This window comes from Echiichthys vipera, assembly GCF_963691815.1.
Source record: "Echiichthys vipera genome assembly, chromosome: 12".
In the NCBI taxonomy this organism is placed as follows: Eukaryota; Metazoa; Chordata; class Actinopteri; order Perciformes; family Trachinidae; genus Echiichthys; species Echiichthys vipera.
The window spans coordinates 2,057,276-2,078,739 of NC_139837.1; the positions used below are offsets into that span (position 1 = coordinate 2,057,276).

At 49.4% G+C, this 21,464-nt stretch overlaps 1 protein-coding gene across 2 annotated transcripts in view; it reads right to left on the reverse strand.

The window, feature by feature from the left end:
- Positions 1 to 2,091: 2,091 nt before the first annotated feature.
- ccdc88c (coiled-coil domain containing 88C) overlaps positions 2,092 to 21,464 on the reverse strand; it is a 52,071-nt gene continuing 32,698 nt past the window's right edge. The window contains exons 11-31 of one of the 2 annotated variants that reach the window (XM_083924284.1): positions 21,390 to 21,464; positions 19,447 to 19,597; positions 19,149 to 19,330; positions 18,317 to 18,454; positions 17,909 to 18,193; positions 16,995 to 17,792; positions 16,616 to 16,743; positions 16,345 to 16,486; positions 16,146 to 16,250; positions 15,177 to 15,338; positions 14,797 to 15,074; positions 13,540 to 13,683; positions 13,064 to 13,250; positions 12,779 to 12,924; positions 11,275 to 11,364; positions 10,139 to 10,449; positions 7,338 to 7,427; positions 6,686 to 6,796; positions 5,856 to 5,993; positions 5,497 to 5,735; positions 2,092 to 3,849 (exon numbers count right to left, since the gene is read on the reverse strand). The exon at positions 21,390 to 21,464 is cut by the window's right edge and continues 72 nt beyond it. In XM_083924284.1, the coding sequence (XP_083780410.1) occupies positions 3,076 to 3,849; positions 5,497 to 5,735; positions 5,856 to 5,993; positions 6,686 to 6,796; positions 7,338 to 7,427; positions 10,139 to 10,449; positions 11,275 to 11,364; positions 12,779 to 12,924; positions 13,064 to 13,250; positions 13,540 to 13,683; positions 14,797 to 15,074; positions 15,177 to 15,338; positions 16,146 to 16,250; positions 16,345 to 16,486; positions 16,616 to 16,743; positions 16,995 to 17,792; positions 17,909 to 18,193; positions 18,317 to 18,454; positions 19,149 to 19,330; positions 19,447 to 19,597; positions 21,390 to 21,464 (4,674 nt within the window). In that variant the 3' untranslated portion in view covers positions 2,092 to 3,075. Of the gene's footprint in view, positions 3,850 to 5,496; positions 5,736 to 5,855; positions 5,994 to 6,685; positions 6,797 to 7,337; positions 7,428 to 9,259; positions 9,670 to 10,138; positions 10,450 to 11,274; positions 11,365 to 12,778; positions 12,925 to 13,063; positions 13,251 to 13,539; positions 13,684 to 14,796; positions 15,075 to 15,176; positions 15,339 to 16,145; positions 16,251 to 16,344; positions 16,487 to 16,615; positions 16,744 to 16,994; positions 17,793 to 17,908; positions 18,194 to 18,316; positions 18,455 to 19,148; positions 19,331 to 19,446; positions 19,598 to 21,389 lie in introns of those variants that run through there. The other variant, XR_014593421.1, reaches the window with a different exon arrangement.

Sequence of the window (21,464 nt, forward strand, 5' to 3'; positions counted from 1 at the left end):
GCCGTAGGCCTCGTGCTCGTACACGTGCGCACGCTCGTGCTCGTACACGTGCAAACGTGCTTTACTAAAGCCCACCTCTCCCAAACGGGCCGTGGACGGCAAGCGTGCCGCTCCTAGACGCGGTACGGTTGCACTCACACTGGTCAAAGGAACCAGACTTTAGCCGTGGAACGTGCTGGGGCACGGGACTGTGTAAGACCTTTGAATGCCTTCATTGTGCTGCCCTGAGCTAATCACTGTTAGCCACATCCGGCTGTTAGCGACTCTCCTGGATTTCTGTTGGCTTATTTGAAAAAGACCCAGACATTAAACGGCAACACACACACACACACACACACACACACACACACACACACACACACACACACACACACACACACACACACACACACACACACACACACACACACACACACACACACACACACACACACACACACACACACACACACACACACACACACACACACACACACACACACACACACACACACACACACACACACACACACACACACACACACACACACACACACACACGTTGATCTACAGTGTTTCATTCATGATTTTTACCAGTTTACAGGAAATGATCTGGATCAACAAACACGGTGAAGTTTCCAGAAGCTTTTACACAAACGTGTCCCGAGTCTTCTGAACGTTCGCCCCGTTTATAAAAATCTAACGTCATGTACAAATGTTACAGGGGACATAATTTAGCGACAAGGTTGGTGATGGATTCCAGTCAAATGTTCATTTTCACACCTCCAGTGTTGCGTCTTCCTCCTCCTCCTCCTCGTCGTCAGTCAGGAAAGTGTCTGCGCTCGTGTGTAACGCAGCAGGGACAGGGTTGTATTCACTCACAGCAGCACAGACTCAGCTCAGCGTCATCAACACGAGATTCAGTGTTTTTCATTTACATTATCATCGCTCTGCGTCAGCGGGCGTAAAACTAAAATACACCAAGTGTTCGTGAGTCACTCCTGCGTCTCTGCTGGAATCTGGACTCGTGTGAATCGTGTTCAGGAAGATGAGTTACAAGAAAAACCCAAAATAAAGGTGCTAAAGATCAGGGATTCATCGTCTCCCTTGAACTGTGTGTGTGTGTGTGCACCTGTGTGTGTGTGTGTGTGTGGTTCAGACCTGTTTCAGTTAAACGTGACAGTGCTCCTCTCTTCTCTCTGGTATCAAACGCATCACTTCTTGTTTCCATTTCAAATTAAAAGCCCTATGTTAAGTTGTGACGAAACACCCTTTCAAAATACCGTTTTCGGGTCCAAGCCTCGTATTTGTGCGACGCCGCAGTGCCGTGTTCCCCGTCGTTTGAACGACAAATAGAACGTACGCGAGTATCAAGTCAGAGATTCAGCAGAGGAACTTGGACCCGTTATGTAACGAGAACAAAGTCGTGTTAACCGACAGAACAATCTTTCAAACACTTGGTGCATTCAGTTATTTTACAAACACACCAACGATCCAGATCCACATCACAGTCTGGATCCCTCTCTGTGTTGTGCAGCGCTAACAACTGCCTGGCTAGCGTGCAGCAGTACACCCTACCAAAACAAAGTGGTTTACCCAGTGGTGTGTGTGTGTGTGTGTGTGTGTGTGTGTGTGTGTGTGTGTGTGTGTGTGCGTGTGTGTGTGTGTGTGTGTGTGTGTGTGCGTGTGTGTGTGTGTTTGCGTGCGTGTGTGTGTCCAGCTCAATGGTTAGCGAAGCCGCAACCAAGCCCCTTAAGGACAATTCCTCTATGTCTGTATATATCATTATATATATATGTTTGTGTTTGTGTGTGTGTGTGTGTGTGTGTGTGTGTGCGTGTGTGTGTGAAACTAGTGTTGGCCCGGGGCGAGCAACGTTTCCAGTAAAGTGTCAGAGTGTTGCATGCTGGGACAGAGTCTAAAGATGGAGGGAGAAAGACTGTAATTTAACTGGGAGGTGCCCCCTCGTCTCTGTCCTGTTTACCTCTCCGTCCTCCCGTCGCTCCGTCCATCTCTATATCTGTCTCTCTCTCCGTCCCAGCATCCCTCAATCTATTCTCTCTCCCTCCATCCACACCCCTCCTTCACTCGTTCCAACCCTCTTTGCTCAGATCCCTCCGTTTCCTCCGCGTCTCTCGCTCCTGTTTTCCAGTGTTTGCTCAGAGGGAGAGGATCCGGTACATTCAGTCGCTCTGGCGCTTCTGCTCGCCGTCGCTTCTCTCGGTGATGGCTAATTCGTGGCGCACAATCGGTGTCTTCCGGGGTAACCTTCAGCAGGGCCTGACAGTCGAAGAGTTCCAGCTCGTAGACTCAGCCCTTCCTGTTATCGTGGTCCCCCCATGTGTGTGTGTGTCCTCTGCTTTAAGTGTTCTCAGGATTCTCAGCTCTCATTTTTGTAGGTGTTAAAATTCGCACTCTTTAAAAAATAAAGGTTCATTGATGACTCTTAAATCACCCGTAGGTGTGAATGGTTGTCTGTCTCTGTTCGTCTCTATGTGTCCTGTGATAGACTGGCGTCCTGTCCAGGGTGGACCCCGCCTCACGCCCGATGTCAGCTGGGATCGGCTCCAGCCCCCCGAGACCCCGACAGGGACAAGAGGCTGAAGATGGATGAAGTCTCCTGGATCTGGATCTTTGATCATCACATCAAAACATCCACAGTTCATTTATTTAAAAAAAAAAAACAGCAACACGGTCGTTTTCCTTTGGGCTCCGGCTAATCGCTGGATCACAGTGAACATGGTGGGAACTAAAGAGCGCCCGGCGTTATTAGAGAGCATCTATAGTGTCGTGGCGTCCGTCTTTGATTCAGGAAATTCACTCTGCGAATCAAGTGTTTAAAGGTGAATTCCCCGGCGGCTCGTTCCTGATTCACTCGGCTGTGTTGGCGTCAGGTTTGGTTGTTCATTCATAAAAATGTGTTCCCAAAAAAACACAAACTGAACTCACGAGTCCTTTTACGTAGAGAGGAGTTCAAACGTGTCGTCCAGGAATTAGACGTAGTTCCAGTCGATGTTGCATTTGAGCAGAAAGCTTTACCTTTACCGTAGACTTCCAAGAGCTACAGCGCCCGCAGACGTCCGTTGGTGTCGGTGTTTAGACGCAGCCGTACTCATACCACACGGTCTGCGGGTCGTTGTTGGGGTCGGGGGAGGCGGGCGTGCTTTTGGGGCGTTCGACGGAGCCGCACCTCTCTCTCTCGTCGTCTTTCTTTGAGTGGGAGGAGTCGCCCGGTCGCCCGTCCCTAAACGCCTCGCCGTGCTCTGAGGCTTCGTCGGGCCGCGTGGCAGGCACGGCCCTGACAGGGGTCACCATGGCGACCTCTCCGTGGTGGTGGTAAGGGGAGGACGTGGGGGGGCCGTTCCGAGTGCCGGGGGTCCTCCCTCTGTCTCGCTCCCTCTCCGCGTATCGCTCCGTTTGCAGATTGAGAGAGGACGAATGGTGAATGGGCGGATTTGAGAAGCCGCCGTCTCCGTGCTGATTGGTCGGACCGGCCAGACGAGCGGAGAGAGGGCGTTCTCTCCCAGAAGCCCCTCCCCCTTGTCTCCGAACAACCCCATCTGATTGGCCTTCGTTTCCACGGAAGCTGTCGGGTCCGTTGGAGCGCAGCAAGTCAGCAGAGGCCAGGCTGAAAGTCCTGCTCAGGGATTGGCTGGTTCTCTGGGTGACGGGCGGGCCGGAGGCTGGGGATTGGCCCACAGGCTGGCGGGGCGAGGGCTTGACGCTCTGGCCCGGCCTCTGGTTGGACGACTGTACGGTGGGCGTGACATAGCTGGTGGGAGTCACTTGATCTCTGCCAGCTGGAGCCAAGGGGGCGGGACTTCTGGTGAAATAGTCAGTCATCAGGTCCTCCCTGCTTCCTGTCGACACCTGAACAAAGAAAACGCAAACATTAAAAAGGAAAAGGGTACACACATACAGTGTATCCAAAATGGACGTCGCACACACGCCGCCTACAGCAGTCTCCATCTTGTCAGACTTTGACTCCGCCTCATTTCCTTTTACCAAAAAACGGCATGTATGTGACGACGTTGGGGGGAGGGGCGTACGTCCATCTGGCTGACGTTTACCTCCGAGGAGAAGTGAGGGCCAGAGGCTAGCTGTCACTCAAGAGGCCACGCCCCTAATTATCCATAAACTTTAACCTCCAACCCACGCGTGTATATATGTGTGTGTTTTTTGATTTGCGCAGTCAAAGCACTTTCTAAACTACTGTTTTTAACGGTTCCACACAAATAAAGTCATTATTGTTATTATAGCGTCGCCTCTCTTACTTCCTGTCCCTCTACTTCCTTCCTCAGACCACACCCACTTTGGTCGTGATGATCTCAGCGACACGTTTGTGAAGTTTCACGCTCGGCTGCGACGCTTAAAGTCTGTCCACAGACGGACGTACAGACATAAAGACCTGTGGTTGTTCCTGCAGCTGGATTCTTTTGATCCGTTTCCTCCCTCGCCTCCTTAACGGCCCCGTATCGACCGTGCCGTGCCGGTGATCGATGCCCATGCTGGTGGTTTCTGTTTGTTAGTGTTGTTTAAACTGAGCTGTGAGAACGTTTCTATGCTCTTCGTGCAACGCTGCAAGTTTTCCTTTGTGTCCTTCACTTAAATTGACTTTCTATGGGCTGGAGTGTGTTGCTTGGCAACAGTCCTGGCTGCAGTTTATACGTATATACATTATTCAAAGACTGTTGAGACTGAATCACTGTTTCCCAGAGCGGATCTAAAATGTTCATGTGTTAGGGCTGATTCAGAGTCATTACTTCTGATGGATGACGAGGCTGAAACGGACTCCAGCTCGACTAAACACAGTCAAAAGCACTGGATTTGTCCTCTCATCTCATCTTCAGCCTCTTATCCGGGGTCGGGTCGCGGGGGCAGCAGCTTTAGCAGGGGACCCCAAACTTCCCTTTCCCGGGCCACATTAACCAGCTCTAACTGGGGGATCCTGAGGCGTTCCCAGGCCAGTGTGGAGATCTAATCTCTCCACCTGGTCCTGGGTCTTCCCCGAGGCCTCCTCCCAGCTGGACGTGCCTGGAACACCTCCCTAGGGAGGCGCCCAGGGTTCATCCTTACCAGATGATCCTGAACCACCTCAACTGGCTCCTTTCAACGCAAAGGAGCAGCGGCTCTACTCCGAGTTCCTCACGGATGCTGAACTTCTCCCCCTCTCTCTAAGGGAGACTCCAGACCCCCTCCTGAGGAAACACATTTCACACGCTTGGACCTGGACCTGGTTCTTTGGGTCCTGACCTGGACCTGGTTCTTTGGGTCCTGACCCAGCTTTCATGACCACAGGTGAGGGTAGGAACCAGGACTGAGCGGTAGATCCAGAGCTTTGCCTTCCTCAGCTCAGTTCCAGCGTCAGACGTCTCTGTGGAGCCCTAGTGGCTCATGGGAACTCTGTGATGATGACTGTTTCTGTCCCAGTGGTGAGTGTTTCTTACTTACTGTGAGGCAGTTCTCTTTAAACCATTTAGGTAATTTAACGTTGTTAATTAAACATATATTTCTCACCATAGGAGGTGACTGAATGTTGCTCTCTTGCAGAAACTGCTCCAGCGTCACCATCTCACTTCCAGGGGAAGACGGGCGGGTCTTGCTCCTAACCCCACCTACGCGCTGTGGTTGGGCCCTCTGGGGTGCGTGGTCGTATGGAAGGGTGGAACTACGTGACAGAGTCTGTTGTGATTGGCTGAGACCCATGACGTCATCACTGGAGAGGCTGGCTGAGCGAGCCTGACGATCTGATGTGTCTAAGACGGTTAGACATACAGTCACTATAATGCTGTTTAGAGACGATTTCAGCAACATTCATACTTATTCATACAAAAATCCAGCTGAATATGACTTTTTAACTGTTAAACTGTGCGTACCTCTGCAGTTGACGGGTGAGTTGGAGCTGGAGGTGTTGTGGCTGAAGTCTGCCGACCCGGAGCGACCTCCCGTGTTGCCATGGTGACCACACATAGAGTCAGGGGTGCTGTGGCGGGAGTCTTCATCAAATAACAGACCTGAAAATTGTTAACACACACATTTCATTTTCATACACTAACAACCATGCTAGCTCCTGAATAAAGGCCTGTGTCTCAGGGCGCACTCACACTGTGCCTCCGTACCGTGCCCAAACAGGTTTCACTGCTAAAGTCTGGTTCCTTTGACCAGTGTGAGTGCAACTGTACCACGTCTAGGAGCGGCACGCTTGACGTCCACGGCCCGTTTGGGAGAGGTGGGCTTTAGTAAAGCACGTTTGCACGTGTACGAGCACGAGCGTGCGCACGTGTACGAGCACGAGGCCTACAGCGGTTCTGAGGTCATTTCCTGTGCGCCTGTTGGGACGTAGAAAAAAGAAGGAGGGACCATGCGCGGACATTTAAAACAATGGTGGTGAAAGGTTCACGTTGGTGTGATGCGGAGGTGGAGTGTTTACTGCAGATTTGGTCGATGAAAAGATTCAAAAACAGTCGACAAGACGCACAAAAACTCAGAGGTCTACGGAAAAATCTGGAAACAAAGCCACGCATCGCCATGACGTCATCAATGCGTGTGACGTGTTACGGCGTGATGACGTATAGGCAGCAAGAAGCATTCTCCGAGGCCCAGGTAGTGTGAGTACAAACGGGCCTGGAGGGGGGGACAAGGACCCTAAAGCACGGGGCACGGGACGGAGGCACAGTGGGAGGGCGCACTAAATAACCTGGCTTACCTCTGGGCCTGCGGGCGGGGCCTTGTCCCAGTCTGGAGCTGGAGGTGTTAGTCAAGCCCAGTGAAGGTGAGGGATGGCTGGGAGTGGAGCTCAGGGCTTTGTAGTTCTGACCTGGAGGCAGGAAACTCAAAGAAGTCAGTCTTTAAGTGTTTGTTTGAATGTTTTCTGTGTGAAGCACTTTGAATTGCCTCTCTGTTGAATTGTTCTATATAAATAAACTTAACTCGACTTGTCTGCAAGGAGCAAAGCAATGTCTCGTCCTAAAAGAATCCCGGCTGTTCAGTCTGACGTAACACCCTTTCAAAATAAGATTTCCGGGTCCAAATACTCCGTTGAAACCAAACAGACACAACCGCCGAACATGTGAACGATCAGGATCACCTCATTGTTCAGTAAGACGTCTTTTTTATCTCTTTCAAGTACGTTGTTTCTTAAAACCTCAGATCTGTTCAGACAACGGGGAATGCGGCACTGCTGCGGTGGAGAAACACGAGGCTCGGACCCGGAAATCTTATTTTAAAGGCCGTTACGTCCCGTCTTACAGCTGGATACTGAAAAACAGGCTCTTTCACCTTTTACCAAACAACATATCTTTGCTTCTGTCATCAACTTCATTGAATGTTATCAGAATTAGCATTAATGCAGCCATTACCTTGTCCATGTCCGCCCTCGCCATTGACACTCTCACTGCTGCCTCCTGGAGTGCAGCTACGATAACCGCCGCGGCCCCTGTCAGTCAAACCTGCAGACCAATCAGAACGCTGTGAGGAACTGTTCTGGACCTGTATGCCACAGTATTACGGTAACACGCGTGGTGTGTGTGTGAGACATAAAGCAGCAGGAAAGCCAAGCGAGACATTAGGAGTCCATTCAGTGTTTCAGGCGTGCTGGAGCGGACCAGTCAGTGTGGTATCGGGTTACAGGGGTCACTGGTGCGTCACAGTGCGTCATCTCAACACCAAACCAGTGACGCTGTAAAAACACGGGAGCACCAGACAAACACACAGCCTGCCTTATGCAAAGTCCTGTCACGTGCAATAATGAAAATGATAAAAACGTTTAGGTTTAATGCAAAAATGACAGTTTTTGTTCTTCCAGAGTCGAGGAAGGAAACATCTGAGACAAACACTGATTACCAATATTGAGCCACAACAGGTCTCCAACTACGGTGAGCAGCCGCCGACTCTATTCTCCCCCGTAGAAGAAGTAACGCGCGGTGCATGTTGAGATATACGACTGCGTGAAGCGTGCCGTTTCATTTCCATGTGTGTGTTTGTGTAAAGAGCCCAAAATGGCTCCTGTTAAGAGACACGCTTACGACGCAGAGTTTACACTCAAGGCCATTAGTCACGCAGTAGAACACGGGAATAGAGCAGCAGCCAGAGAGTTGAACATGAACCAATCAATGGTGCCGAAGTGCAGGAAGCAACAAGACGACCTCCCCTGACTGTTGTGTTGACGTTCCCTTTAGCGCAGCTCCATCTAATGGATGCAGAACGTGACCCCAGCCTCCACTGTAGCGTCTGTGCTATGCTCCTTATAATGTGCTGCTCCTTACAGTGCGGAAAATACGGTAGTTGCACTGCGGGCTAGATTTGGGCCACGGGTCTGAGTTTGACACCCCGGATGTAGATTAACAGAACCAAAGGCAGGGAACTGGTGGGCACTGGTCATTACAGACCGAGTACGGCTGTAGAGACAAAATACCTGCGTGTGACGACTTGAGCAGAAGTGTTTGTTGCTCATGAACTGAACTTTTCATTCGCAGGAGGAACACGGAGTAATTTCTTCTTTTGTGAGTGACACAGCCGCACGAACTGAAATTGGTGCCGGTGCTTTTAACGCTTTTAAGGGATCGATGGACAAAAGGGTAAAGACGAGCAGACAGAAGAAGTTGAGGGAGAGGTGTATGGTTGCTATGGTGACCTGTCACAGCTGAGTTAATTAAGACAAAACTCTGCAGCAGAGCTTTGTGAAGCGAACACATCTTCAAGCAACTCACAGCTCAGACGGGAGATCTGCTCTTAAAGGGACAGTTCACCCTAAAATCAAAAACACACGTTTCCTCTTTTCTGCAGGTCTAGAAAGTTTGGGTGTGGTGGGTTTGCGTCTTTTTGTGGTCGTTTTGCGTCTTTTTGTGGTCATTTTGTATCTTTTTGTGGTGGTTTTCGTCGAGGCCCAGGTAGTGTGAGTACAAACGGGCCTGGAGGGGGGGACAAGGACCCTAAAGCACGGGGCACGGCACAGACGCACAGTGGGAGTGCGCCCTAGAAAGGACAAATAACCAAGCCCAGTTAATAGACAACACTATCGTTCTGTTGTATGACCCTTCAGGGCTCCCGTACTCACCAACCGCAGTCACATGTGTAAAATTAGGGAAAAGTGTGTTTCTGATTTTAGGTGAACTGTTCCTTTAGTACTTTAATCTTCACCAAGTTAACAGAGTAAAAGCATTAAACACACATATTAACAACTCTTGACAGACAGATGTATGCAGGCGTGTCTGCTGTGCACACACACACGTGCACACACACACATAAACAATACCTACACATGTGTGTTCTTGCTACTTACTAGTCACACTGGCTCGCTCACACCCGCACCTGCTCGTGTGTGTTCTGTATGTTTGTCCGTGTGCAACCTGTGACTGCGTTAGTGTTTATGTTGTGGTGTGAGAGTCACAGTGTGTGTTGAGTGTTGTCTGATGTGTGGGTGGCACTGAGGATGAAGATGAAGATGATGATGTGTATGCTTTAAAAAAGGATGATGAGGAGGGAGGGTTTGTTAGAATACTCCGTTGGCTGAGATTTGCTGGCTAGTGATGACGTCGGCTGTGATGTCAGTGGAAGACCAGAATCGCAGTCTTCTAGTGAGAGAGAGGGAGGGACGGGAGGAGGAGGAGGAGGAGGAGGAGGAGGAGGAGGGGAGGAGTTTCTCTTGACTTTTACTGCGGAGAAAATTGAACCGTTTTGAGGCGGGGGGAGCTGAGATAGAGAGAGAGGAGAGAGAGAGAGGAGAGAGAGAGGAGGGAGAGAGAGAGGAGGGAGAGAGAGAGGAGGGAGAAATGTAAAGAAACGATGAAATGATGATCAAAGGAAACAGTTGGTTAAGTGTTTGATTGACAGAATGCAAAACAATAGACATCATGCAAAGATCCATTAGAATAAAACAAGGAAACCAGAAACCTGTTAAGTACAATCATGCATTAGAGCAGAGAACAGCTGAAGTGGATGTTAATGGGAGAAACAGAGGCGTACGGCAACTGTCAGTCAGGTATGTGGTGGTCAACGGCGCCCTCTGTACGAGCAAACAGGGAGGTGCGTCTGAGCAGAAGTCATGGTCCATCAGCGTAGAGACCTCGATATAATGTCACCAGACGTCTCCTGGTCATTAAAGCTGCGTGAGGAGAAGGTTTTGTTACTTTCTGATGCGTTTGTCCGTGAGTGGGTTTACCTCGGCTGATGGGCGTGAGCGCTGGACTCTGGGGTCCCAGGCTGCTGCTGGTGCTGGTGCTGTGGTTGTTATGGTTACTGTGGGCATGGCTGCTGTCCTGCGTGTCGCTTACTGTGCGCTGGGGGAGCGGGGGTGGGGTTTCAGGGGGGAGGAGGGGAGGTGGGGAGGGTAGTGGGATGTCCGGGGCGCTCTTTGCTCGCTCTCGCTCTTTGCCTCCGTCCTTGTCTCGGTCGGCGCCTCTTTCCCTGCTGCTTTCCTTTCGGGGTTTGATCAGTTTTGCTAAAGCTTTAGCTCCGGACCACTGACTCCTCCTGACGGGACACAGCAACATCAAGCGGTTACATCGGCCCGGGGGACAAAATTAGTACCCAGGGTTCCTTCACATGTCCCATTTTAAAGTTCCAGACTTTTTCAGGGCGCACTCCCACTGTGCCTCCATACCGTGCCCAAACACGTTTCATGGCTAAAGTCTGGTTCCTTTGACCAGTGTGAGTGCAACCGTACCACGTCTAGGAGCAGCACACTTGCCGTCCACGGCCCGTTTGGGAGAGGTGGGCTTTAGTAAAGCACGTTTGCACATGTACGAGCATGAGCGTGCGCACGTGTACGAGCACGAGGCCTACGGCGGTTCTGAGGTCATTTCCTGTGCGCCTGTTGGGACTTAGAGAAAAGAAGGAGGGACCATGCAACGTCGACTAAACGGGGTCATGCCGCATCACAATGAGTCCCAAAAAAAAAACAAGGACCCTAAAGCACGGGGCACGGGACGGAGGCACAGTGGGAGGGCGCCCTAAGACTCAAATTTCCAGACTTGTCTGAGGATTTGTCGCTCAATATTAAACATCTGATACCAATTCTTAAATGGTATTTAGTCTGGAAACAACACAAACAAACATTTTCCAAACTTCTCCAGACCTGGAAATGACTCAAATTAAATTCCAGACTTCTCCAAACTGCATAGGAACTCTGATCACCACCCCCTATCCAAATGCTGTTGGCTGTTAGATTTACAGGACACCCATTAGCCATTCGGCCAATGGACAAAAACGTTAATTTTGTACCCTGTATTCGGCTGAGCCTGCAGTAAATTGCAAACCACAGTTATTCCAGGTTAAACGTGTTGATCAGAGCTTTACTTTTTAGGCGTGGGGTCGTAGAACTTGTACTGGTCCATGATCTTCTCTTCCAGTTTCTCCTTCTGACGACGAAGAGCGTTCAGCTTATCGCTAGATGAAGACAGACACAGAAGGAAAGACACAGAAACGTGTTATTTAATGTCATGGTGTACTCGAGTACAGCTTACCTTTGGAGGCACAATGCATTTATTTCTGAGCTTTGTCAATATTTCTTTCCTTTCTGTTAAGATCGCTCTTATGGACGTGTGTTCTACTCGTGACAGCAGCTTGTTGTCGAGGTTATATCATCTTTTCTTTAGCGCTCTCGTACACGTCAGTAGGGGCTTTTACGGAATAAAAGTCGCACTTTTCATGGTTTGGCTGGTCCTGCGACTTAAATATTAAAATATACAGTATAATTTGGCCTAGGGAGGTGTTCCAGGCACGTCCAGCTGGGAGGAGGCCTCGGGGAAGACCCAGGACCAGGTGGAGAGATTAGATCTCCACACTGGCCTGGGAACGCCTCAGGATCCCCCAGTTAGAGCTGGTTAATGTGGCCCGGGAAAGGGAAGTTTGGGGTCCCTGCTGGAGCTGCTGCCCCCGAGACCCGACCCCGGATAAGAGGCTGAAGATGAGTGAGTGAGAGAGTATAATTTTGCATGTTTCACCCTGACACAGGGCGCTCTAGGCTTGTGTGCCAGTATCTGCTGCTCCTGTTCCTCCGGCACCACTGAAGATAAAAACGGTGATGGAGCCGCAGAAAGAAAGTTTGGAGTGAGCAAGAAACTTGTGAGGGACCGGAGAAAAGTAGAGGATGCTCTACAAAAAGCTAATCACGGGCTAAAAGCTCGATGACCACAGCAGAGGATCAAGCTCACAAACGGGTGCTTGAACAACGAGCTGACGGGAGAAAGAGAGAGTCAACGGTGACGTTACGTCTCCACGCCCAGGTAGTTGCCAAGGCGATGAATATAAATGACTTTCTCCTTTGATGAAATGTCTGTTTTTGGTCTCGGATTTTATAAAATACATTTCCCCCCAAAAAATACGACTTATAGGAACATACGTTTGTGTTACGAGTGTTGTGTACGACACAAGTACAGGTGTTGTCATGGTGCACAGTGTCACAGGTGTTGTCATGGTGCACAGTGTCACAGGTGTTGTCATGGTGCACAGTGTCACAGGTGTTGTCATGGTGCACAGTGTCACAGGTGTAGTCATGGTGCACAGTGTCACAGGTGTTGTCATGGTGCACAGTGTCACAGGTGTTGTCATGATGCACAGTGTCACAGGTGTTGTCATGGTGCACAGTGTCACAGGTGTAGTCATGGTGCACAGTGTCACAGGTGTCGTCATGGTGCACAGTGTCACAGGTGTTGTCATGGTGCACAGTGTCACAGGTGTTGTCATGGTGCACAGCGTCACAGGTGTTGTCATGGTGCACAGTGTCACAGGTGTTGTCATGGTGCACAGTGTCACAGGTGTTGTCATGGTGCACAGTGTCACAGGTGTCGTGTGCAGTTACATGTATAGTTTCTGCTCCTGGTGATACAGCTCTTTGCTCTCCATGCTCCTCTCTAGTAGAGTGTGGTTCTGCTGACTCAGCAGGTTGATCTGACTCAGGAGGTGGTGGTTCTCCTCTTCCAGGTTTCCTTTCAATCGACTTAGCAGCTGAACACACGCACACACACACAGGAGTCAGGTTAGGGAAGTAAGAAAGAGGAGGTGATACACACGCGTTCTCCTGCTACAAGACGTATCTGTCACTTATTTCTTCCCACCGCCTGGTTGGATGAAAGGCCCAGCTTACCTCACAGTGGTTGTCTAGCTTGGTCATGGTCAGATCCAGGCCCTGGTGTTGCTCCATCAGCGAGTCGTATCGCGCCATCCAGCGGCTCTCTTCCAGCTGGGCGGAGCTTAAGGAACTCTTGAGTTCGTTCATGCGCTGCTGAAGCCCGTCGCATTGCTCCGACTGCTGCAACCGGCTCTCCGTTAATCTGAAAGTGGAGACGGAAGAAGTCAGACGCAAGAAAAGATTACTAATGTGAGATCAAGTGATCGACTCCAGTGGTTTTAAAAACTCTTAGCTGACCGTGCTGACAGGTTCTGCCTCTGACCTCAACCATGCTATGGCTACATTGTACCGTAAGCTAACCATTCCCATGCTTGTACATGTAAAATGTGAAATGTGTAAGGTGTATTGTTTAAAACGTTCTCATTAATATTCCCTTCTGTGTGGTGTTTGCATGTTCTCCCCGTGTCTGCGTGGGTTTTCTCTTTAAGTACCTGTCCACTTCTGTCTTCAGCTGTAGATTCTCCTGCTGTAGAAGCCGATTCTTCTGGATCTCCTGGTTTAGTTCCTCCTTCTCTTTGCGGCTGAGCCCCTTCTGCTCCTCCCATTTCTCCTTCTGCTGCAGCAGAACACCGTACCTGCAGAGCACAGACGTTACTTCTTTCCAGGTGAAAATGGCTTTGATAACAAGCCTCTTGTGTAGTTACAGTTTACGTAAGCATTTAATACCATGGAGCTGAGTTTCTTCACCTGTGATGCCCACGGACACAGTTTTAACAAATACAGGAAAGAAAATGATGAAACAGATACGCATCAATATTGAGTTTATGAGTGTAAACTCTGCGTCGTAAGCGTGTCTCTTAACAGGAGCCATTTTGGGCTCTTTACACAAACACACACATGGAAATGAAACGGCACGCTTCACGCAGTCGTATATCTCAACATGCACCGCGCGTTACTTCTTCTACGGGGGAAAATAGAGTCGGCGGCTGCTCACCGTAGTTGGAGACCTGTTGTGGCTCAATATTGGTCCATATATAAGGAGCACCGGATTATAAGGAGCACTGTCGGCTTTGGAGACATTTGGAGGTTTTTAGGTGCAACTTATAGTGCGGAAAATACGGTATATATTTTCCAAGTTCTGTTCATTTATCATCTGTTACATTGCTCAATATGTAAGAAATAGTTTAGTATGTTCATCTCAATATCTAAAATATTTCATCCTGGCATAAATGTATCCAATCAATTTTGATTCGGGGTGACTAGCTTTCCATGGGCATCATATAAAACCTCACTCGACTGTTATATCCTAATACAGGTGTGTGTGTGGTGAGGTATCATTTTTTCGCAGGTGAGGGTGTGCGGTGTGTTAAAACTTACTTCCTGCCAAACAACCAGTGACTGTCAATACATTACAGCACCATATCTTCCACAATTATATTCGCAAAGACACTTTTTTTCGCAGTAAATCAAGTTTCAAGGATTTGATTTAAATTCCTCTTGTAACTAAACCCCGCCCACATATTCTGCTTCAATACGTCACGTTACAGGAAGATGATCAGAAGATGATTTAAGGCCATGTGAATTTAACGGAGGACTGGATTCATTTGAGATCTTTCCCTTAAATGATCTTTGTCGTTATTAGCTTCATTATCTACTAAATGTTCCTCCCTGTGTCCTTTAGAGAGCTCTCTGACCTCGTGATTATCAAAGCCTCTCTTTACTGTTAGTAAGGTGAATCCTTCACTTACTTGCTGTGCAGCGTCCTGTGTTCACCCTCGAGCGCCCTCTGTTTGCCCTTCAGCGCAGCGTGCTGACTGATCAGCTGCTCGTACTCGTGCGCTTGGCTCTCGTGCACGCTCAGCAGGCGTTCGTGGTCGCTGAGCACGCTTTCTCTGGCTCGCCACGCCTCCTCACGCTGCCTCTGCCACGACTCTACCTCCGACTCCAAGGCGGTGACTTGGCCCTGCAGCACGGCATTCTGGGCCATGAGAGATGCGCTCTGAGAGGAGATTGTAGATTTCTCCACCTAAGATACACAGAAATCCATTAGGGGAAAAGAAATACAGTACAACTGATATTCCTGCCACTAACATGCCCAGTTGATGTGACTGAACTGGATGTTGTTCACCTGTAGTTTGGCCGTCTGAGTGTGTAAGGCTGAATTCTGCTCCTGCAGGGTGCTGGTGTGTCGCTGCTGTGCCAACGTCTGGTTGTTAAGAGATGTGTTCTGGTTCTCCAGCTGTTTGAGTTGCCCCTTCAATAGACTGTTCTCCGTCTGCAGGGAGGAATTCTACAGGAAATAAAGACACCGAAACAATTAATCACAGAGCTACGAAGAGCGCACTTTCACTGTCCATCTGTACCGTGCCCGAGCACGTTTAACGGCTAAAGTCTGGTTCCTTTGACCAGTGTGAGTGCAACCGTACCACGTCTAGGAGCGATACAGTTGCCGTCCACGGCCCGTTTGGGAGAGGTGGGCTTTAGTAAAGCACGTTTGCACGTGTACGAGCAAGAGCGTGCGCACGTGTACGAGCACGAGGCCTACGGCGGTTCTGAGGTCATTTCCTGTGCGCCTGTTGGGACATAGAAAAAAGAAGGAGGGACCATGCGCGGACATTTCAAACAATGGCGGTGAAAGGTTCACGTTGGTGTGATGCGGAGGTGGAGTGTTTACTGCAGATTTGGTCGATGAAAAGATTCAAAAACAGTCGACAAGACGCACAAAAACTCCGAGGTCTACGGAAAGATCTGGAAACAAAGCCACGCATCGCCATGACGTCATCAATGCGTGTGACGTGTTACGGCGTGATGACGTATAGGCAGCAAGAAGCATTCTCCGAGGCCCAGGTAGTGTGAGTACAAACGGGCCTGGAGGGGGGGACAAGGACCCTAAAGCACGGGGCACGGGACGGAGGCACAGTGGGAGGGCGCCCTTAAAGAAATCATCGAAATGAGACACATCAAGTCATTCCTGTGACAACGATGGTCCAGTAATCGAACAGATGAGCAAAAATAATATAAATATATATATAATAAAAACATTAAATATGCCACATAACGCGGATGAAGACTTGAGGTTTTATGCAGTAAGTCTTACATTCTTTTCCAGATCGATGAGATGATCTTTGATGCGGAGCAGTTCAGCTGTGGCTTGACCTCGGTCACTTCCTGAGTGCTGCTGGGAGTTATGGTTATCTTCCCCCTGGGCAAAAAATTATAAAAATTATAACATACTCTACAATACAACACTGTGATCTTGGAATATTCTTGGTAAGAATGCGTCTGCGTGTCCTCACGGTGGCTAGCTCAGCACGTAGCAGAGCGTTGAGAGTGTTGCTCTCTTCTAGTTTCTTCTCCAGACACGAGATCTTCTCCTCTTTGATCTTCATCGTCTGTTGGACAGTTTCCTCGAGACGAGTCTCCAGCAGCCTGTACCTGCTGACATGTCCGCCACAGAAATCACTCAATCACCTGTCTGGGATTCATTCTTCACATGAAACGCAGCATGTCCGTCTGATCAGTAGCCCTACAGTGGGACCAAAACACCGGCATGTTAGAGGAAAGTACCTGTCCTCCAGCGTGTGCTCCTGCTGTAGTAGCTTCTCTCGGTTCAGGCCGATCTTCTCCTGGTCCTCGCTGAGTCTCTCCAACTCAACACTCTGCTGCTGCACGCTCAGCTTCTCCGACACCAGCTCCTGCACGCACCATTTATGACACACAGCAGTGAAACTCAACCACATCCACATTTCCATAGAGGTGATAAAAACGCATGTCAGGGCTAAAACTATGCGTTCTGTAGATTAGTCTGGATGTGAGGCCAATATTAATCTTGGAATAAAAACTGGATGTAGAGCAGGTCAGTCCGTCTCCATCAACATCTTTTACCCCGTGTCAGAAATAAAGAATAACGTCTTCACCCTTGTGGTATGAGGCTTTGTCCTCTCACCTCTCTCAGTGTGGCCAGAGTCCTCTTATCAATAGTGGCCTGTTTCTGCAGCTCCTTGTTCTCCCTCTCCAGCTCCTTGGCTTTGACCGACACCTCCTTGAGTCGATCCACTTCCTTACTCAGCATCACGCCCTCTTTCTTCACTGTGGCCAGTCTCCGGGCTTTCTCCTCCAGCTCGGTCTCTTTCGCCTCCAGCAGCGTTCTGATCCTCCAGCTCTCCTTCTCCAGGTGCTTCCTTCCCTTCTCCGACTGCTCCAAATCAGACTGGATCTTCCTCCTCTCATCTTCAGCTTCCTCCCTTCTCCTCCGCTCCTCTTTCAGTTCTTCTACTTCCCTTCTCAGTTCCTCTTCCCTGGCCTGGGCCTCCTGCCTCTCCCGCTCATCCTCTTCCCTCTCGTCCTTTCTCTTCTGTATATCCTCCTCCAAGCGATGCTTCTCCTGGTTCAGAGCTGCTGCGCTCTGCTCGAGCCTCTCCGCCCTCTTCCTCTCTCCCTGTGCCTCCTCTTTGGACTCCTCCAGGATCCTCTGCAGATCCTGGGTCTCTCTCTGGGCCTTTTGATGCTCCTCCTGTAGGGTGGCGAGACGGACGGTTGAGGAGCGCAGGTTTTCCAGGGAGCAGCGCAAGTCCAGATTCTCCTTTGACAGCAGGCCGTTCTCTGCCTCTTGCCTCCCCAGTCGCTGCTGCTCCCGCTGGGCCTCCTCTGCCTCCCGCTTCAGCCTGTGCACCTCCTGCTCCAGGGAGGTCACCTGCTTCTCCAGGGCCTCGGAGCGCTCGCTGCATGCACGCAGAGAGGCCACCTAGAAGCGAGATAGAGAAGTATGTCTAATATAGTAATATTTGTATCAATTCAGTTAGCTTTTAAGAACGCATTATACTTAACATACTGTATAGAACATATTTGTGCTATCATTACCTCTCTGTTCAGTGCGTCCCTGCTCCTTTCTAGCCTTGCCGCCTCTCGCTCCACTTCTTCACACCGCCCTGCCCTCTCCCTCAGCCTCTCTGCGTCCTCGTTGGCTAGTTTGAGTTGGATTTCTAAGCTGGCCAATCGGGAGCTCGTGTCAGTGATGTTCTGGTGCAGCAGGCGGTTCTCCGTTTCCACCTCGCGGACGCTCGCCTCGCTGTTTGACTGAGCGCGCTCCTGAAGGGACGCCACCGCTTCAGAGAGGTGCTGCTTCTCACTTTCCAACTCTGAGATCTGATTAGACGGGAAGAGTGGAATAAGGTGTGAACACAGGAAGCATCATGGTTTCTTATAATGAACATTGTTGTACCCATGTACCTGTTTGTGTGTGCGTGTGCGTGTGCGTGTGTGTAATACCTGTCTGTCTTTCTCTGCCCTCAGCGTGTGCATATCTCTCTCCAGACTCTGTTTCTCCTTCAATATCTCCTCTCCCAGAGACTCCATGTCCTGATTGGTCAGTCTCTCCTGGTCCAATAGAACCTGGAGACGGTCCAACTAACAAACAGACAAGATGTGACGCAGTGAACAACTCGTAACGCTCATAAGCACCGCACCGCGTGAAACCAGTTGTAACGGTCGTCCACCAGGGGGAGCAGTCTGTGCCTGAAATCAGCAGTTTTGAACATATTTGGTGTGTATGAGGGAGTGTGCTTCCCACACAGAGCATACTTTTAGTGATTATTATCATAACGGAAGGTCATAAATATTATGTTGAAGGTTTTAGTAAAAAAAAAAAGATTGTTTTATGCCTAATAACACGCCTCGAGTTACTGATTATACCTCGTACTCTGTGCATGAAAGCTCTAAGAGAGACGTTTGAGGACTTCTTGTTAGACTCTAGTGTTCGAATCTTCCAGGTACCATTAGGGGCATTCAGGGGCATTCAGGGAGAGCTGTCAGGATATAATGACAGTTTCGGTAAATATGAAAAAATACAGATTTGTTTATGTTATATAAAGTTACCAACTTCTGCTCTAATAGGACCCAGAGTACCTCTGGTCTCCCTGCCACCTCTGAGTGAAGTCGCAGACAGGAGGGGGATGTTAGAAGCACCGTGTGTGTACAGATAAAAACAGCAAAAGCATCAAATGATTACAACATAAAATGCTCCCAGTGGGTGGAAGTTGGCTGGGAACTAGCTGGCAGCAGAGAGGCCTTCAGTCGAAAGGGGGAAAATCAGGTTTCCTACCTTCTTGCTGAGGCCTTGGTTCTCCCTGTCCAGCTCCTGGGTGTGGAGCTGCTGCTCCTGCAGGAGGTGGTTCTCCTCTTTCAGTCCCTCTAAAGACGCCTGAAGCTCCCGGTTCTCCTTCTCCAGCTTCAACACCCGACTGGACACGCACTCGTTCAGCTCATGGACCAACGACTTACGAGCTGCAGCAGAGAAACAAAACACACTTTGGTTTGGACGAAATAGAGAGAATAGCATTTCTGCACACACACAAATACAACAGGTTTCAGAGCGCGACAGAGACAAGTGCATGTCTTACTCTCTGTGTCGGTGTTGTCGTGGTTCTTGGTCAGCTGTTCCAGCTCCCACCCGAGATGAGCAGACTCGTTCATACTCTGTTTCTGTCCGATCTCCAGGAGCATGTTCTCCTCCACCAGCTCCTCCAACCTGCGACGTTCACTGTCCCTCTCCTGCAGAACGCAAACAAACAAACCGATGATTTTTGAATAAGGGTGATAATAGGAGTTAATTTGTGCTGACATTCGAGAACCATAATGGTTTCAGAAAACATCAAACAGAAACATCTGAGCACATACATTAGCCGTCTGTCCAATACCATTGTGAGCTGGGGCTTATCTTCTTCACCACCCTGCTCCCCAGACGCAACATTCTCCTTAGATGGAAACATGTTTCTCCACCGACGCACAACAGTTGGATGTTTACGGTTAGAGAAGTTAAGGTTCTCACAGAAGGGTTCTTCTTATTAGGGCTGTTGGGAGTGATGGTGGGATTCATGTTGGGGTTTTTAGATTTCACTTTAAAGCAGACGCTCTGACGCAGTTTGCAACTGTTGCACTTTTTTTTGCCTGTCTGCAAAAATGTCATAAAGAAATTTGGATAAAAACCAACAAAAAAAAAACATATTTGCCCTCTACAATCGTGCAGTTTTGCTCTAAAACCCGCCATAAAGTGCTGCCTCTGTGTAAACGCTATCCATTCAGCCCACAGAGAACAAACAGACTCAGACGCCTGGAACTTGAAACAGCCATGCTAGAATTACAGTTAGCTCCACCCAGAAACAGGCTACTCTTAAGATGTGTTCAGGTGAATCACTTTTGATGTTTAGCTAGCAACATAAACCAGAGACTCTAGAGCAGGGGGGGGGCAGTTCTGGTCCTGGAGAGCCACTGTCCTGCATGTTTTAGGTTCCTCTCTGCTCTAACACACCTGAGTCTAATGATTTGCTCGAGCAGCTGATGCTTGTGACAGTTTGATCATTGTCAGACTCAGGTGTGTTAGACTCAGGTGTGTTAGACTCAGGTGTGTTAGACTCATGTGTGTTAGACTCAGGTGTGTCAGACTCAGGTGTGTCAGACTCAGGTGTGTCAGACTCAGGTGTGTGAGGGTAGGGAGGAACCTAAAACATGCAGGACAGTGGCTCTCCAGGACCCGACTTGCCCACCCCCTGTGTATAGGAGGTTGAAAAAGTCAAAAGACAAAATGTAATCTGTCCAAAAAAAGCTTAAATCAGTCATAGAGAGCCTGTCTAAAGCAGTCGTAGCATAAAAAAAAAAAGTTAAGAAAAGTCATGTTATAGTGTGTCCAAAAAATGAGCCCCCAAAAAAGTCATAGTACAGATCGGGGGGGGGGGGGGCAGTTCTGGTCCTGGAGAGCCACTGTCCTGCTTGTTTTAGGTTCCTCCCTACCCCCTCACACACCTGAGTCTAACACACCTGAGTCTAACACACCTGAGTCTAACACACCTGAGTCTAATAATAATCAAACTGTGACGATCATCAGCTGCTTGATAACGAGCAGATCATCAGACTCAGGTGTGTTGGAGCAGAGAGAAACCTAAAACATGCAGGACAGTGGCTCTGCAGGACCGGGATTGCCCACCTCTGGACTAGACTGTGCTGTGTTCAATAATACAGACTGAGCTCTAGACTCTGCCTCAGGTCATGTGACCCTGCTTGGCTCATGGGAAATCAGTGGTCCATATCGACCTGGATGGTGATGTAAGACCGGTGGTGACAGTGGAAACTCCACTGGCCTCTGCATGCACAGGCTCCCCCACGGTCGGTGCAGGAGTGGAAAAGCGGCTTTTAACATATCATGAAGTGTCTTTGTTCTGATATCTGGAGCGTGAAATGTGAACAACTACAAATCCAAACATGTTGATGCCAAAGATTTCCGTTTTATGTGCAAACACCTTTAAAATCACTGAGACGTGATGTTTTTGATAATGCTACGGTGAAATACCATTTCCAGGTCGTGTATTTTAGCTCGCAGCAACAGGTTGTCCTTCTCCAACGTGTGCAGTTTGTCACAGCGCCC